The sequence below is a fragment of the Salmo trutta genome, chromosome 40 (genome assembly GCF_901001165.1).
Source record: "Salmo trutta chromosome 40, fSalTru1.1, whole genome shotgun sequence".
Classification (NCBI taxonomy): Eukaryota; Metazoa; Chordata; class Actinopteri; order Salmoniformes; family Salmonidae; genus Salmo; species Salmo trutta.
Window position 1 is genome coordinate 8039328 of NC_042996.1, and position 18030 is coordinate 8057357.

General features: G+C 42.4%; 3 protein-coding genes across 3 annotated transcripts; all 3 read left to right on the top strand.

Moving 5' to 3' along the window:
- The first annotated feature begins 1313 nt into the window (after positions 1–1313).
- LOC115180042 (periodic tryptophan protein 1 homolog) lies at positions 1314–7043 on the top strand. The gene is made up of 15 exons (XM_029741934.1): positions 1314–1542; positions 1960–2018; positions 2344–2522; positions 2686–2771; positions 3410–3506; positions 3984–4091; positions 4266–4396; positions 4504–4571; positions 4730–4826; positions 4981–5042; positions 5178–5289; positions 5404–5494; positions 5649–5770; positions 5910–6015; positions 6525–7043. The coding sequence occupies exons 1-15, from the start codon at positions 1477–1479 to the stop codon at positions 6620–6622; spliced, it is 1482 nt and encodes a 493-aa protein (XP_029597794.1). The 5' UTR covers positions 1314–1476; the 3' UTR covers positions 6623–7043.
- Positions 7044–10023: 2980 nt separating this feature from the next.
- On the top strand, positions 10024–13814 carry LOC115180557 (39S ribosomal protein L42, mitochondrial). Its single transcript, XM_029742731.1, has 5 exons — positions 10024–10149; positions 10374–10431; positions 10526–10610; positions 10901–11064; positions 13313–13814. The coding sequence occupies exons 1-5, from the start codon at positions 10068–10070 to the stop codon at positions 13356–13358; spliced, it is 435 nt and encodes a 144-aa protein (XP_029598591.1). The 5' UTR covers positions 10024–10067; the 3' UTR covers positions 13359–13814.
- A 103-nt stretch (positions 13815–13917) lies between these two features.
- On the top strand, positions 13918–17483 carry LOC115180556 (ubiquitin-conjugating enzyme E2 N). Its single transcript, XM_029742730.1, has 4 exons — positions 13918–14051; positions 15394–15640; positions 15734–15874; positions 16176–17483. The coding sequence occupies exons 1-4, from the start codon at positions 14022–14024 to the stop codon at positions 16220–16222; spliced, it is 465 nt and encodes a 154-aa protein (XP_029598590.1). The 5' UTR covers positions 13918–14021; the 3' UTR covers positions 16223–17483.
- Positions 17484–18030: the final 547 nt, after the last annotated feature.

Here is an 18030-nt window from a genome sequence, read left to right on the forward strand (position 1 = left end):
AGTTTCCCTGCATTAAAATCCCCGACCACTAGGAGTGCCGCCTCTGGATGTGCGTTTTCCTGTTGCTTATGGCCGTATACAGCTTATTGAGTGCGGTCTAAGTGCCATCATCGGGTTGTGGTGGTAAATAGACAGCTACGAAGAATATAGATGAAAACACTCTTAGTTGATTGTGTGGTCTACAGCTTATCATTAGATACTCAGGCGAGCAAAACCTTGAGACTTCCTTAGATATTGTGCACCAGCTATTGTTTACAAATATACATAGACCGCTACCCCTTGTCTTATCAGAGGCTGCTGTTCGATACTGCCGATACAATGTCTAACCCACCAGCTGTATGTTATTTATGTCGTCATTCAGCCACGACTCAGTGAAACATAAGATATTACAGTTTTCAATGTCCCGTTGGTAGGATATGTGCTTGTAGTTTGTCTATTTTATTATCCAATGACTGTACGTTGGCTAATAGTACCGATGGTAAAGGCAGATTAGCCACTCGTCACCGGATCCTTACAAGGCACCACGACCTCCTTCCGCAATTTCTCCGAATGGCGGGGATGAGGGCCTTGTCGGTTGTCTGGAGTAAATCCCTCTCGTCCGATTCAATAAAGAAGAATTCTTTATCCAGTTCGAGGTGAGTAATTGCTGTTCTGATGTCCAGAAGTCATAAGAGACGGTATCAGCAACATTATGTACACAATAAGTTACAAACAATGCGAAAAAACAAACAAAATAGCATGGTTGGTTAGGAGCCCATAAAACGGCAGCCATTCCCTCCGGCACCATGCCTAGCGGTTAGAGCGTTAGGCCAGTGACAGAAAGGTTGCTAATTTGACTCCCGAAACTGACAAGGTTAGTCTGTTGATGTGCCCTTGACGAAGGCAGCTAACCCAAATTGCACTAGTCACTTTTATAATGTTTACATATCTTGCATTACTCATCTCATATGTATATACTGTATTCTATACTATTCTACTGTATCTAAGTCTATGTCGCTCTGAAATTACTCGTCCATATATTTATATATTCTTAATTCCATTCCTTTACTAGATTTGTGTGTATTGGGTATATGTTGTGAAATTGTTAGATATTACTTGTTAGATATTACTGCACTGTCGAAGCTAGAAACACAAGCATTTCGCTACACCCGCAATAACATTTTCTAAACACTTGAATGTGACCAATAAAATTTGATTTGATTTGGATATAGTTGTATAGACAGGTCGTGACCGGCCTCACACTCCAGTGTTACGATCCGGAACTAAAAACTCAAAGAAGAAGACCCCCCCCCCCCCCCCTGTACGTCATCAGTCTGCGACACTGCATGTCTAGACAGAGTGGGACTCAACTCACATGCCAGTGTGTGCCATTTTTATGTAACTTCTGGATCTTTACGAACTGTTTTTGTACACTTTAGAGTTGTACATTACATTGAATTTCGTGTGCATTACTAGGAAACTAGTACGTTGTCAATAATGAGTTCTCAAATCACTTGTGTTGGATGGGTAAAGCGAGGCGTTTCGAAGGAAACACCAGATAAGGTAAGAATCTAGCTAGCTAAATTGTCAACAAGACAGAAAATATATCTGTGGTGTTTTCATTAGTCTGATTCCGTTGCAAAACCGTTTACCATTTACTCTAGGAACCTAACTGAAGCAAACGGAACGAAACGGGGAGGGACCTACCATAATTTGGCAAATAGAAACTCATTTTCGTTGCAAAAGTTTTATGTTTGGAGTAAACGGTTTCAGTTGCAAAATGTTTTCAAACGTTTTGCAACAGATAAACGTTTTGCAACGGAATCCAATTAATGAATACACCCCAGCTAGCAAGTTCGCTAATACGTTCTATTGGAATTACAGCATTTATAGTTAATAAACAGCATAATTCATGCGAATAAAATTAATGGCACCAGCTAGGTAATGTCTGTTTCAACCTGCTGCCACATTTTGTTACAGGTGGAGTTGAGCAAAGAAGAATTGCAACGCATTATAGCAGAGGCAAAAGAACAATTGGGGTTGGTGGAGTTTTTGGATGACTTACTTGACACTTTGTTTGTTTGTTTGTTTGTTTGTTTGGAGGGCTTCAGAAAAGAACACTGACCTGAGTGGGACTATGAGACCGAAACTGCTATTTAAACCCAGTCAATATAGGAAATGAATTGAAATGTGAAGCAAAATGTTTGAAATACTCATTATTTCTGGACCAGCGAAGTAACTAAGAAATAATTTACTCAATGGGGGGTTTTATCAAATTAGTTCAAAATGGAATTGACCCCAACATTATACATTTTCAGGATTAGCAATTCAGGTATTTGTGTCAATGTATTTGTGTTTGCTCAGTGAACGTGTAGGTGAAGAGGAGGAGGATGATGAAGGCATGGCCAGCGGGCAGGAACAGAGTGACGAGGCAGAAGCTGTTCAGGGACAGGAGCCAGAGCAAGATGAAAATGAAGCAGGAAGGGAGGAAGCTGATGAACTAGCAGAGTATGGTTTGGATAGATATGACGAGGAAGACTCGGGTAAATATAGTTTCTGCATCTGCTCTCAGATTATGTCTGATCTTAAATTCATGGGTTATCTCTGTCTGTTAATATGCCAAGAGGACTGTGTTAATCACTGTTTGTTTTTCCCCCCCCCCCAAAGAACTCTCTCTTACGGTTCATCTTTTTTTTTCTGGCACAGTGACTGCCAACCTTGGTGACAGCCTTGCCGGCCTCACAGTGTTCAGCACCAATGAGGAGGATCCTTACATTACCATCAAAGACACAGTGAGTCCAGGGCTATGTGCCAGTTCAGAGGGATGAAACGTCTCACCAGTCTGGTTTGGCACCAACTGGTAGTGCATGCCGTACATATCACATATATGTTGTCACACACCAGATAGGTGCAGTGAAATGTGTTGTTTTACAGGGTCAGCCATAGTAGTACGGCGCCCCTGAAGCAAATTGGGGTCAAGTGCCTTGCTTAAGGGCCACCGGTAGATTTTTCACCATGGCTGCTCGGGTATTCGATCCAGCGACCTTGCGGTTACTGGCCCAACCCTCTAACTGCTAGGCTACCTGCCACTTAAAAACCCATATTGTGATAAATGGCCTAATTGTTGCGATACCGATAAATAGAAACAATAAGTTTATAATGTGCACCACAGTATTTATTTTATTATCCTTTAAAGTACTACTACTAGTTTGATGGCTGTAGCCATCATTTGTCCCATTAAACAAACTTATTTCATTTCAAACTTCACATTTCTGTAGTATAGGCTACTTATCATAATGAACGATATCAGCAAAATGTCTGCGATAAGTGGTCGTATCGATCATTTTTGGTTTATCGTCCCAGCTCTACATTTCTGGTAATTCTGTGTCATTCAGACTTAGTTGTTGGCATCTTTTCTTTGTCTCTCCAGGACCAGTATGAGCGAGAGGACTTTCAAATCAAGCCCAATGATAACCTCATAATTTCAGGCAGAGCAGAGAAGGACTCCTGCAATCTGGAGATTCACGGTGAGTTGCAGAGACTGTTGTTCTAACTGGCAATTTGACTCTCAGCTTAGACTTACACAAACTCCTGCTTCACAGCATCAAATAGTATCAGTGTAGACATAGTGAGTGTTCCAAACATGCTCTTTCCATGACATAGACTGACCAACAAGCGATCATAGCTTTCAACTGACGTCAAATCCACTTCAATCCGTGTAGATGAAGGGGAGGAGACAGGTTAAAGAAGGGTTTTTAAGCCTTGAGACATGGATTGTGAATGTGTGCCAATCAGAGGGTGAATGGGGAAGACAAAATATTTAAATGCCTTTGTACGGGGTATGGTATCAGGTGCCAGGCGCAATGGTTTGTGTCAAGAACTGCAACACTGCTGGGTTTGCGACTCAATATTAGGAAGGTTTTCCTAATGTTTGGTATACTCCGTGTACATGCCAGTGTAAAAACAAAGGTTGTTTTAATGAATATTTATTTGCCTCTGCACAGTATACAACGCCGAGGAGGAATCCCTCTATGTTCACCATGACATACTCCTGCCAGCCTATCCATTGTGTGTGGAGTGGCTTAACTTTGACCCTAGTCCAGAAGGCACAGGTGAGTGAATTCACTTTTTATAGTGTTAAATGGATTCTCAGGTTTGACTTTGAGTTAAGCTCAAACAGCAGTTTATCTCAACCCGACTCTGCGAAATGGACATTCAATTCAGTGTTTTCTCAGTTTATAACATGTCTTTTTTTGACTTCACATTAATCCCATCTGTTTGTACAGGCAATTATGCGGCTGTAGGCAACATGACACCGCAGATCGACGTGTGGGACCTGGATGTGGTGGACTGCCTAGAGCCTGCCTTCACCCTGGGGAGCAAGAAGGCCTCCAAGAAGAAAAAGAAAAGCAAAAAGGTCATTTTCCCACAAGGACTTGGATGTGGTAGTTTCCACTGTTATGTTTATGGTGTTGGTGTCTCCTCACTATGGCCCGAATCCTAACATGCAATTTGAATTTTTAGGCTGCAGCAGAGCCAGTGGAAGGTCATACAGACGCTGTACTGGACTTATCCTGGAACAAACTGGTCCGGTGAGTCATATTGGAGTTGTACCCGTTACCCCTGACCCCTAGCCCCAGACCTTTCCACTCATGTCAGTGTAACCACACAATCACAATGTCACTTGCGTTGTCACAAACCTACCCTCCACCTTTACTCTGAGTTTCTGTGTGTTGCTTCTCTTCCACAGCAACGTCTTGGCCAGTGGGTCAGCCGACAAAACCGTGATCCTGTGGGATCTGGCACAGGGAAAGCCGGCAACAACACTGCGCAGACACACTGACAAGGTACGTGTATCCAGTCATCACAGCCTGTTTAACTTCCCATAATGGGCCTACTCTAAATAAATAATAAAAATACAATGTGAAATTGATTTTGGGTGTAGCCTCGCCTGCTTACTTGTAATGTTGATCTCAAACATTAAAGTCAAGTCCTTTTTAGGTTCAGACGTTGATGTTCCACCCCTTTGAAGCTCAGACCCTGATATCAGGATCATATGATAAGTATGTTCAATCTTAATCTATTACAACCTCTAAAATTGTTAAAAAAAATAAATGTCTCCTCCTGTATATAGGAGGTCAGGATTGTGAAAGTACAAAACTAACAAGTCTTAACCTGCGTCTTCTTCCTCTGGCCAGGTCGGCAATCCTGTATGACTGCCGCAGCCCGGACAGCAGCCATCGCACTTGGAGGTTTAGCGGGCAGGTGGAAAGGGTCGCCTGGAACCACTTCTCGCCCTGCAACTTCCTGGTAAGCTGCCCTCTTGCCACCTCTCACATAGCATAGCATATTGGCTAACTTTCACATGGAAAATGCTTGGCGCGCTTTCCTGTTTACACTCACTGATGTTTGGCTGTGTTTTAGGCGAGCACAGAGGACGGCTTTATTTACTGTCTGGACGCGCGCTCGGACAAGCCAGTGTTTACGCTAAGGGCACATGACGGAGAGGTGTCAGGTGGGTGTGGTCACAGGCCAATTTCTGCCCCCACTTCCTCTTGCCCCTACCCCTTCATATTCAGACTTTAAAAGACTGGATGAGTACTGGTACACAAACATGGCATTCAAGGTCAGGGAAACAGAATTTAAATCAGTTGTCTCTGGCCCTGTAGGCTTGGACCTTAGCAGCCAGATCCGGGGATGCTTGGTCACCTCGTCAGCAGACAAACACGTCAAGATTTGGGACATCTTGGGGAACAAGCCCAATCTGGTTCACACCCGGGACATGAAAATGGTAAAGATGGTTTCTCTGTCGCTGTAATCATTGCCATGTCATTGCAATAAGATCCATCACATTTCTGTTTAACAGCGAATGTTTGGATGTGTGCTGTATATGTGGCTGTTGCGGTAAAATGCTCCCTTTCTGTTGATAGGGGGTGCTGTTCTGTGCAGCATGCTGTCCTGACATGCCCTTTGTATATGCCTTTGGAGGACAGAGGGATGGCCTGCGGGTTTGGGACATAAGTGATGTGGCAGCAGGTACAGTTTCAATGTTACTACCTTCTGCTCTAGGCCTGACAAGGAGCCGAGTCTCATGTATTTTCTTTTTGTTCCAGAAAAATATATATATATTTAGAATATGGCAACTAGCCTTTACACTTGTTTAATCAATCAACCAAATGTATTTTATAAAGCCCTTTTTACATTAGAAGATGTCACAAAGAAACCCAGCCTAAAACCTCAAACAGCAAGCAATGCAGATGTAGAAGCACTGTGGCTACGAAAAACGACCTGCTCAATACAGAGGGATAGTATCTCTCTCCCTCTGTATTGAACATCTATTTATTATGGGCTTTGACTGTTAAGTTTATATAGCTATCATCTCTCCTGCTTGGTAGTAGAGTCATGGGTTTGTATATCTGTGTGTCCGCTTGGTCACTGAGGTGTTATATCAGTAGCTGATGGTCATCAACATGGTGTGTTTTGTGTGTACGTGACCGAGTATGTTCACTGACTTTGCGTGTCATACATGTATGTGCTGTCTCCAGTCGCTAAGGTGTTTGGCAATCGGGAGCGGTTGGTAGCAACCACAGCGCCTGAGGCATCCAGCAGCACTTCCTCCACAGCAGATATGGAGCTTTCCTAGTGAGCCACTCTGGACCAACTTCCAATCAACATAGAGCGACACCTTGGACTCACACAGAGAGGTCAAAGACTTTCTGTCAACCCGGGGCCAAGAAGGCACTTCAAGAACATTGCCTGAACTGTGGATGGACTTTCTCAAACTTTTCTTCTAAAACAGATCTCCTAATAAAGCGCCACATAAATATTTGTTTTGTGAGCTAAAATGTCTTTGCAACAAGGAAGGTCAATATTTATCTGAATGTTTGTCTAAATAATTCAATAGATATTCCATCGATTGTTAGTCAAAAACAAATTATTGAAATGTGATTTTGAAGGCACAGGTATCTGGTTTAGTGTCATCAATGATTATTTGTGTAGGAATTTGCTGATCTTGGCCTTTTTTTTCCTCCCCAGAATAAACTATTGTGTCAGTGACATTCCTGCATTGGTTCAAAGAGAAATGTGTGAAATCTGAAATACCTACTCAAACATTTACTGAAAGGCCGATCAGGGAAAAATGGTAAAGAAATAAGGATTTGACCAACTTGTGAAACATTTACAGTACCAGTCAAAAGTTTGGACATACCTACTCATTCCAGGGTTTTCTTTGTTTTTACGATTTTCTACAATCGAAATCTATTTTGTATTTGAGGTTCTTCAAAGTAGCCACCCTAACAGCTTTGTACACTTGGTATTCTCAACCAGCTTCATGAGGTAGTCACCTGGAATGCATTTCAATTAACAGGTGTGCCTTGTTAAAAGTTAATGTGGAATTTCTTTCCTTACTGCATTTGAGCCAATTAGTTGTGTTGTGACAAGGTAGGGGTGTACAGAAGATGTCCCTATTTGGTAAAAGTCCAAGTTCATATTATGGCAAGAAGAGCTCAAATAAGCAAAGAGAAACGACAGTCCATTCCTTTAAGACATGAAGGTCAATCAATGCTGAAAATTTCAAGAACTTTGAAAGTTTCTTCAAGTGCAGTCGCAAGAACCATCAAGCACTATGATGAAACTGGCTCTCATGAGGACAGCCACAGGAAAGGAAGACCCAGAGTTACCTCTGCTGCAGAGGATAAGTTCATTAGAGTTAACTGCACCTCAGTAATTGCAGTCCAAATAAATGCTTCACCGAGTTTAAGTAACCGACACATCTCAACATCAACTGTTCAGAGGAGACTGCACGAATCAGGCCTTCATGATCGAATTGCTGCAAAGAAACCACTACTAAAGGACACCAATAAGAACAAGAGACTTGCTTGGACCAAGAAACACGAGCAATGGACATTAGACCAGTGGAAATCTGTCCTTTGGTCCAAATTTGAGATTTTGGTTCGAACTGCCTTGTCTTTGAGACGCAGAGTAGGTGAACGGATGATCTCTGCATGTGTGGTTCCTACCGTGAAGCATGGAGGAGAAGGTGTGGGGGTGCTTTGCTGGTAACATTGTCTGTGATTTATTTTGAATTCAAGGCACAATTTAACCAGCATGGCTACCAAAGCATTCTGCAACAATATACCATCCCATCTGGTTTGTGCTTAGTGGGACTATCATTTGTTTTTCAACAGGACAATGACTCAACACACCTCCAGGCTGTGTAAGGGCTATTTGACCGAGAAGGAGAGTGATGGAGTACTGCATCAGATGACCTGCCCTCCACAATCAAATGACCTCGACCCAGCTGAGGTCGTTTGGGATGAGTTGGACCGCAGAATGAAGGAAAAGTAGCCAACAAGTGCTCAGCATATGTGGGAACTCCTTCAAGACTGTTGGAAAAGCATTCCGTGAAGCTGGTTGAGAGAATGCCAAGAGTGTGCAAAGCTGTCAAGGCAAAGGGTGGCTACTTTGAAGAATCTCAAATATAAAACATATTTTGAATTGTTTAACACTTTTTTGGTTACTACATGATTCCATATGTTTTATTTCATGATTGTGATGTCTTCACTATTATTCTACAATGTAGAAAATATTAAAAATAAAGAAAAACCCTTGAATGAGTAGGTGTGAAAAAAAGGACGACAATCTTTTTGTTATCATACGCATGTTTGAGGAAGCTTTTATCTGGGATTTGAGCATTACCAGTTCTATAACCAGAGACGGATCCTCCTCTGGGTAGTCTGGCCAGTAGATGGAGTGGTCTACTCCAAAAATAAACACACTTCCAGAAGTATGCCTCTAGCGATACTGGACTCGAGTCACTGGCACTGCCCTCAGCAGATGTCTCTGTTGAATGATGCGGCACTGTGGGCAGCTGGAGTGGGACGACCGCACCCTCCGCCGTGAGGCTGCGTTGACCTCTTCCACAGAGAAGGTGCTAATGGGGCACAGATTTTGGCCAAAGCCATTGTGGAGGATCTCCCCTATGGCATGGGAAATCCTCCTCTGGGATTCCGCCTGGGACACCTAGGAGGTACCTGTCGAGATGACAGCGGTAGTCTACCCGCAGCTCTTTGAAGTAGCACAGCTGGCCCTTTCCCACGCACATCTCACAGCAAACCCAGCCCAGGGACATGCAGAACATGCAGGGCACCATCTTCTCACCCTTGCATTCTCTGCAGAGCTTTTTGGTGCCCCTGCCTCACACATGGCACACAGGGCAGCACACCCTAGTAGAGGCACAGCAGGCCTTGCACATAACCCACCTCTGCTCCTGGCAGTAAGAGCACCCGGTCACTCGGTCTGTGTGAATCAGCCTGTAATTTAACACCTGGTTGTGGAACATCTTGGCCATGGTCACAGGCTTGTGGCTCCTGTACTTCCCCTGCTGATTTTGGAGACACTGGTGCTTTGGAAGTTTTGCATTGCGGTTCAAATCTTAAACACACAGACCTGTGTTCTGTAAATGTTTCCAGTCTGTAACAGTATGCAACCTCATTGTTTACGTCAGTGATGACCATTCCTCTGGCTGCAGTGGGTGAAAAGAGCCGTTTGTTTTGCACCCAGTCAACAAGAGCATCACGGATCATCTGTTCTGGCAGAGGAGACAGGGTGAATGGGTTAAAAACCTCTGGCTGAAGTTTCACTGATACCTTTGCCTTCTCCTCCTCCATTGGCAGTGGAACTGTGGAGTAGTGAGATGGTTCCAGTATGAGGTCACATCGGTAACCCTTTCGATGTTCAGTTGCCATTATATGGAGGTTAAGAGCAATGCTGCAACTTGACTTTCATGTAAACGAATTAGCAAAATGTTAAAATCCCATTATTTCTCAGTTTACTCTATTCCAATTCTAAAAATATATTTCTACAAATGTGATAAGTACTTTTCCCCAAATGCATTTGACAGTTAAACTGTGCCAGTTGTTTTATTTTTGTATTTTTACTTTGACTTTACTAAAGAAAAAAGATTTGTTCGTAAAGGTTTGTACGGCCGAACTAACATGTAGGGTTTACGTATTCACACGGAATTATTTCCGTGTAGTACATACACGGAAATATTTCCATGAAACACAAATGCAACATTTCTGTTGAGCATGGCTGCTACAGGTCATTTAAATAGGTTGAGTTGTTTCTTTACACGGTTTTCAACTGTTACTCAACTGAAACACTGCACAAGTGAGTACGGTCTATTGTAAAACTTGCAAGATTGAGGAACGCGTTTTGTGAACACAATCTCAAGTGCTGAAAGGATTTTATCAGCTAGCTATCAAGTTAATGTTAGCAAGCATTGTTGAGGCAGAGAACCCAGCTTGCTAGCAATCTTGTGACTGTAGCTTGGCTGTTATTAATCACATCATACTGTACCTTTTGATTTATGTAAACCAATATATCTACAATAGGCGTTGTGCCTGTCCTTCACAAGTCAACTATCCGTGGACCTTCCATTGATGATGATTGGTAAGTAGATAGCTTGCTACGTAGCCTTAGTTACAGTAAATCATAATTTTGTAACTGTGTATTGCGATGACATTTCTTGTCACCTTCATTGCAGTAAGGTGGAAATTGGTGTGACATCTGATGGGAAGACCATAGTGTGCTACCATCCCTCTGAGGATGTTCCTTATGAACTTACCCAGGTAAGAAATTAGAACTTGGATTTGCTGATACTGACGTTAACAGAGCTGATGAGGAAAAGGAAACCACTTAAATGCTGTAAATACTGCATTTGCAAACACAATAAGCCCTGCAGGTTGATCTGTAAAATCATGATGTCTGTGGGAGGCCGAGATTTCCCTGCCAGCAATATGCCCCTTTTCTCACCACGCCGGCTATTAAACGGCAAAATAAGCCCTGCGATTTAGGTTGAAAAACAGCATAAATGGTCCTTGATTATTATGGGCTTTCTTATGTATTTGTGACACTGTAGCCAATTCTACGGCCAGACCCCCTGGCCAATCCGGCAGAGACACATGACCAGGTGCTGAAGGCCCACCTCGGCAGGGAGGTGCTGCAGAACAAACCGGCCCCCACCATCGAGGAGCTCAGCAAAATGTTTCACACCACCAAGCACCGCTGGTACCCAGTGGGACAGTAAGTACACCTTCTATGATTGAATCACTTTAGTGATAGTCAGTACTAACTGGGCACTGTCTAAATTATAAAGAGATGCTCAGAAGGGGGAGATTATGTTGTTGATTGCTCAAAGCAGGGCAATAGATGGAAGCCACACCCGTTCCATATTAAATATTGGTACTGAACTCACATGGCACTTCCTTAGTATTAAAGGCCCAGTGTAGTCACAAATGTAATTTCCTGTGTTTTATATATTTCCATGCTGAGGTTGGAAGAATGCTATGAAAATGATAATGCTCTTTTAGTGTAAGAGAGCTGTTTGAAAAGTTTGCCTGAAATTTCAGCCTGTTTTGGCTTGCTTGGTGACATCACCAGGTGGTAAATTAGTTAATAGACCAATATGAAAGAGTTCCAAACGTCTCTGCCAATAACGAGGCTTCGGTTTTCCCCTCCCACTCTGACAATCCTAGCAAAATTCTTGCTTGAGAAATTGCTCTTGCTAAGAAGCTATTTTTGTTTGTTTAATCCCAGTAAGGTACTTAATTGTTACCCAAAAATTATTTGATATTGAGATAATGTTTGCATTGGGCCTTTTAAGTATCCAAAATGTACCTTATGTTGCTAATTTGTAAATTAATGTATTGAGTGAGAAACTTGCATGAAGGTGGGTACAATCCTCACTCAGTCCTTTTTAAAATCACCTATACAGTGCATTTGCAAGTATTCAGACCCCTTCCCTTTTCCCACTGTTTTGTTACGTTACAGCCTTATTCTAAAATTGAGAAAAAAATTAATTTTATCCATCTACACACAACACCCCATAATGACAAAGCGAAAACAGGTTTTTAGAAATGTTTGCATTTTTATTAAAAAACAGAAACCTTATGTAAATAAGACCCTTTGCTATGAGACTAGAAATTGAGCTCAGGTGCATTCTGTTTCCATTGATCATCCTTGATGTTTCTACTGCTTGATTGGAGTCCACCTGTGGTAAATTAAGTTGATTGGATATGATTTGGAAAGGAACACACCTGTCTATATAAGGTCCCACAGTTGACAGTGCATGTCAGAGCAAAAACCAAGCCATGAGGTCGAAGGAATTGTCCGTAGATCTTCGAGACAGGATTCTGTCAAGGCACAGATCTGGGGAAGGGTACCTAAACATTTCTGCAGAATTGAAGGTCCCCAAGAACACAGTGGCCGCCATCATTCTTAAATGGAAGAAGTTTGGAACCACCAAGACTCTTCCTAGAGCTGGTCGCTCGGCCAAACTGAGCAATCGGGAGAGAAGGGCCTTAGTCAGGGAGGTGACCAAGAACCCAATGGTCACTCTGCCAGAGCTCTCCTCTGGAGAAAGGAGAACCTTTCAGAAGGACAACCATCTTGGCAGCACTCCACCAATCAGGGCTTTTTGGTAGTGGCCAGACGGAAGCCACTCCTCAGTAAAAGGCACATGACAGTCCGCTTGGAGTTTGCCAAAAGGCGCCTAAAGGATTCTTAGGCCATGATTAACAAGATTCTCAGGTCTGATGAAACCAAGATTGAACGCTTTGGCCTGAATGGCAACATCACGTCTGGAGGAAACCTGGCACCATGCCTACGGTGACGCATGGTGGTGGCAGGTTCATACTGTGTGGATGTTTTTCAGCGGCAGGAACTGGTAGAATAGTCAGGATTGAGGGAAGATGAACGGAGCAAAGTACAGAGAGATCCTTGATGAAAACCTGCTCCAGAGCACTCGGGACCTCAGACAGGGGCGAAGGTTAACCTTCCAACAGGACAACGACCTTAAGCACACAGCCAAGACCACGCAGGAGTGGCATCGGGACAAGTCTCTGAATGTCCTTGAGTGGCCAGCCAGAGCCCGGACTTGAACCCGACCGAACATCTCTGGAGAGACCTGAATATCGCTGTGCAGCGACACTCCCTATCCAACCTGACAGAGCTTGAGAGGATCTGCAGAGAAGAATGGGAGAAACTCCCCAAATACAGGTGTGCCAAGCTTGTAGCGTCATTAAGTAGACTCGAGGCTATAATCGCTGGCGACGGTGCTTCAACAAAGTACTGAGTAAAGGGTCTGAATACTTATGTAAATGTGATATTTCAGATTTTTTACATTTCTAAAAACCTGTTTTTGCTTTGTCATTATGGGGTATTGTGTGTAGATCGAGAGAATACAGCTTAATCAATTATAGAATAAGGCTGTACTCACTTTCCGAATCCACTGTATATTGAACATTTTAACGTTTGTTCCATTTTTTCTTAGGTACCATACACGACGCAGAAAGAGAGATCCCCCGAAAGACAGATAGTTAAGGAGTTTCTTACCTAAAGAATCATTGATACCTTACATAATTATTAGCTTGGCTCACCCCCCAAATCCCAAACTGTTTTTTTGGTGTAATTATTTGTGCTGTAAAATAAAATGAACAAATCTGAAGTTGCGCACTTATGTTTTGAAGCAGATTACCAAAACTGTCAGTGAAATATATATTTTCCCTATTTGCTGAATACCTTGTATTTCATGAAATTCTGTGACATGGTTAGGGTATCTGCATGTTATTGTGGAGGAAGGAGAGAACTGCAATGGGGACCAGTGTAACGGGAGAAAGAAAAAGCTGCAACTGGGACTCAAACTTTGGCTCCTACGGTGCAGAACAATATTACATTGATTGTGATAACTGTCCATTTTTACGATCATTTTTATTCAGTCCATGTCTTTCACATTTTTGTGATTCAAAGAAATTGCAATAAAGAGTACGTTCATATTTCTAGTATTTTCTTTAAGATTTCAAAAGCACCCACTACTGGAAAATGAAGTTCGTTTAATTGAAATATGTAAACGCTTGGTCGTTGACCAAAATACATTTCCCAGCATTCACAATCCCGTCAGAGGCCAACACCATTCATCGGAAGGCGTGTTTGTCGGCGACGAAGGAGTGAACATACAAAAATACTGTATACAGTAAAACAAGATGGCAGGACTACCCCGCAGGATTATAAAGGTAATTCCAAAAACCACATGCGATAAATGGATCACAAGCCGTAGTTCGGTCCCCTTTGAGTTGCGAAGAAAAATACGACTCGGCACGTGCATTGCCATGTATTTGCTAGCTAACTACTTCCGTTAGCTAGGTACTGTATGTCTCAGGCTCAGCCCCAAGTCAGAGGAATGTTTGGTCAAATGTATTATCCTTCCTGCTGAATATGGCCCAAGTCTGCTTAATTGCCTATTTGTGTTGAAATTAATCATGTTCTTAGTGAACATGTACTGAAGTAACCTTGCTATGGTCTCAAGATAGCGATCTGAACAGTGACACTCGACTGGCACTGCTAGCTAACGTTAGCAACGTACATACAGCTAGCAGATTTAGCTAGTTAGATATTGGTAGAACTTGCTGTACTACAGGACTCCAGAGTGTGTATTATAAACTCACATTTACTTGCTTGGTTTACTGTGTATGAAAGTGCTTTGGGTAGCAAAGCTAACTTGGCTGTAGTATAGAAACCGGTGGCAGTGCAGGTATTTCTCTCAAACTGTGTCTAGGCCCAATGAGCAGGATCAGGAGATCTTGTTGGTCTTGCAGGAGTTCTGTGTCAGAAATGAATGAAGCGACATGGGACAATAGTTTGTCATACATATACTAGGTGGCCGCAAAAACAAATGTTTGACAGAAACATTCAATTTATCAGCCTACTCAACTAGCCTAACTTACTGACTTGCCTAGTTGTTGAATAAAAAAACAGACGACAAACATTTACAGTGGGTGTTATAGTTTACATGGGGCTATCAGAGTTCAATTTGAAAGTTATTGTTAATAAATGTATTTCCATCAGAATGACAGTCATACCATGAAGATGTTACATGTTGGTTCTCACTAGGCTTCAGAATAATTCACAAAAAACAGACTTTGCAGCTAGTTCACATCCAGGCATGTAATTTATATATTTTTTATTTCACCTTTAACTGCAATAGAATGTATCCTATGAGCTCTTAGCTGAGGATCTAAAACACTGGGTGAGTGACAGTTTTGTGCTCTTGAAAGAGACAAGACAGAGTGGTTGTTCTTTGCCCCCCAAAAGTTCAGAAACATAATGTCAAACCTGACCTTGAATGTATGGATGGCTGTCCTTGCACCTAAACATAGTTGTCCAAAACCTTGGTAACTATTGACCCTGACCTGACATCTGGTTGTTGGTGCTTATCTGTCTCGCTACATGTGTGGCGCATTCTGCTTGAGACAATTTAAACTGGGTTCGCTTCAAACATGAACATGACACGTTTCTGTTTGCATGTGTTTGTCTATCTACCTGCATGTCTCGATCTGTATCTCTGTCCGTGTTCAGGAGACTCAGCGTTTGCTGGCCGAACCCGTTCCTGGAATAAAGGCAGAGCCTGATGAGGCGAATGCACGCTACTTCCATGTGGTGATTTCAGGGCCCCAGGACTCCCCTTTCGAAGGAGGCACATTTAAACTTGAACTCTTTCTGCCAGAAGAATATCCCATGGCAGCTCCCAAAGTGCGATTCATGACCAAAATCTACCATCCCAATGTGGACAAGCTGGGTAGGATATGCCTAGACATCTTGAAAGGTGAGTTATCCAGATTCAGTTATCATTAGTCACAGTCACGACCTGACTCAAAGTATGACCCCTTCCTCCACCGTTTTTCTTTTTCTCTCACAGATAAGTGGTCCCCAGCTTTGCAGATCCGCACAGTGCTGCTATCAATCCAAGCATTATTAAGCGCTCCTAACCCTGATGACCCACTTGCAAACGATGTTGCAGAGCAGTGGAAATCAAACGAAGCCCAAGCCATTGAGACAGGTGAGACAGCGCGCGCACGTGTCATGTTTGAAGTGAACCCAGTTTAAATTGTCACCCCTTGGCATTTTAAATTATCTTGCATCCTCTGATCAAGAGTACCTATCTCTGAATGTGAACAAAGCCTGGTTTTAAACAGAGGCAGTGAGTGTGAGAAGGAACAAATTTCCTCTTGTAGTGCTCTTCACTTAAGCCTCCTAAAGTGCCACTGCAGGTCAAATCAATTCAGAGATAGCAAGACATTCCTTCAAGAAGAAAGCTAATACCTGTAGTTAATGAACCCCCTTTCTGTGTCACCTTGCAGCTCGGACATGGACCAGGCTTTACGCGGGAAACAGCATTGAGGTATAGAAGAAAACAGACGGGCACTGGATGTTAACACAACCTAAGATGATCTCCTTTATTTGCATTTAAAGGACAGTCTTAGACAAAAAACAAGATAAAAGCAAGCAACAAAAAGAATATATTTAAAAGAAAACGAGACTACTGCAGCCCTATGGTGATTTTATGACACATGGCAATGTGTTTTGTCTTTGTCCCGGCCCACTGCTCGAATGCATGGACAGAGGCTGATGCTTTCTGTTTCTCTGCGGGGGGGTGGGGGGTGAACGTCAAGTCTCGGCACACCACCGAGGGGTTACAAACATAGAAAATCGCCCTGGACCCACAGTCATACAATGGGTCAGTTTATTCAAAGGTCAATAAACTGAGGGAGTTTGACACAGCCACACCCACCCATTTGAAAAATGTCCACTTGAGGTTATGCCGCCTAGCCTCTTGTTGAATTTAGTGTAACCTTTGTTTCCCTCAGACAGTTGAAGTTGTGGGTTCGGAAGCCCTGTGTTTGCAAGTCCTTGGCAGAATTAGGGAGGTGAGGGTGTCGGTTACGACGCCCTTCTGGGGAGAAAGGCATCTTTTCATGTCGATTTTTATTATTATTACTTTTTCAAATGTCTCTTTTTTTCCCCTCCTATGATACTTCATTAAAAGCATGTACTTAACCAAGCTCAGAACATGAATGTTCTAACAATTTTGATCCGTATTGATATTGAGAAGTATCATGTACACCTAATTCTGACATGAAACAACAAGGCACGAAATACTATCATCGTCACTTCATTGCTGAGATCCTCACAGGCTTGTGTTGCTTCTGTACTGCTTTTCTGTAAATGTTATGTTGTAGTAAAAATATTTTTGTTATGCCATTTTGTTTGATCTCTTTCTTGCTGGCACTGTACCTACATATTATGGTAGGTGGTGTTTCATTGCTTTTCCCATACTCTGTCCTCACCCTTGTCTTTTCTGCAATTCTCTACTGCAAGTGTATCCATGTTTAGTTCAACCAACATCCTGAAAGAGGGGAGAAAGTCAGAGAATGTTCTAATTTATTTATCTTTTTCTAAGGGATTTGGAATTAAATATCAATGATTCGTCATTCAAGCGTCTGGCCTTTAGATTGAGAATGGCTTCCATGTCTCTGGTTAGTACACTCTTCATGTGAAAAAGGCAAAGAGAATCGTGTATTACCGGTGTCTGAAATTATATGGGGGAAAAAAACAATGCATTTGCATACGTGGCTCCTGTAAATAAAATAAGTTGAGTAAGACTCCTGTGAATGTGTCTGTGTGCTGTTGTGTATCTGGGGAGGGGACACGACACACTTGTTTTGTTTATTGACACGCTTGCTCTGTCTGAGTAGATGGGTACCTGTATTTCAGTCTGTTCTGTCTGAGTAGATGGGTACCTGTATTTCAGTCTGTTCTGTCTGAGTAGATGGGTACCTGTATTTCAGGGCCATGTTTGTCTTTAGGGGCCAGTATGTCACAATGGTTTTATTGTCCTGTCTTTGTTTATATGGCAACAGTGAGCCACTCAGTGGAGGTCGTTCCATGAAAATCGTGGCTTTTTGACCAGCAATTTAAAGATGTAATTTTTTTTAACCAAAACTTAGACAGATAATAGTTAACACCCTTAACATTGTAAATAACAATAAATGGCAGCTTAATCCATTTTAATTTGTTACATTTCCCCAAAAATTCCTCCTTCCCTTTTTGTCACTGGTGTTACATATTTTAATGACAATTCGGGCTTTCCATGTAAGTTGACTATTTCATTTGCATATATAATCAAAGACAAAAGGTTAATGATAATATTAAGAA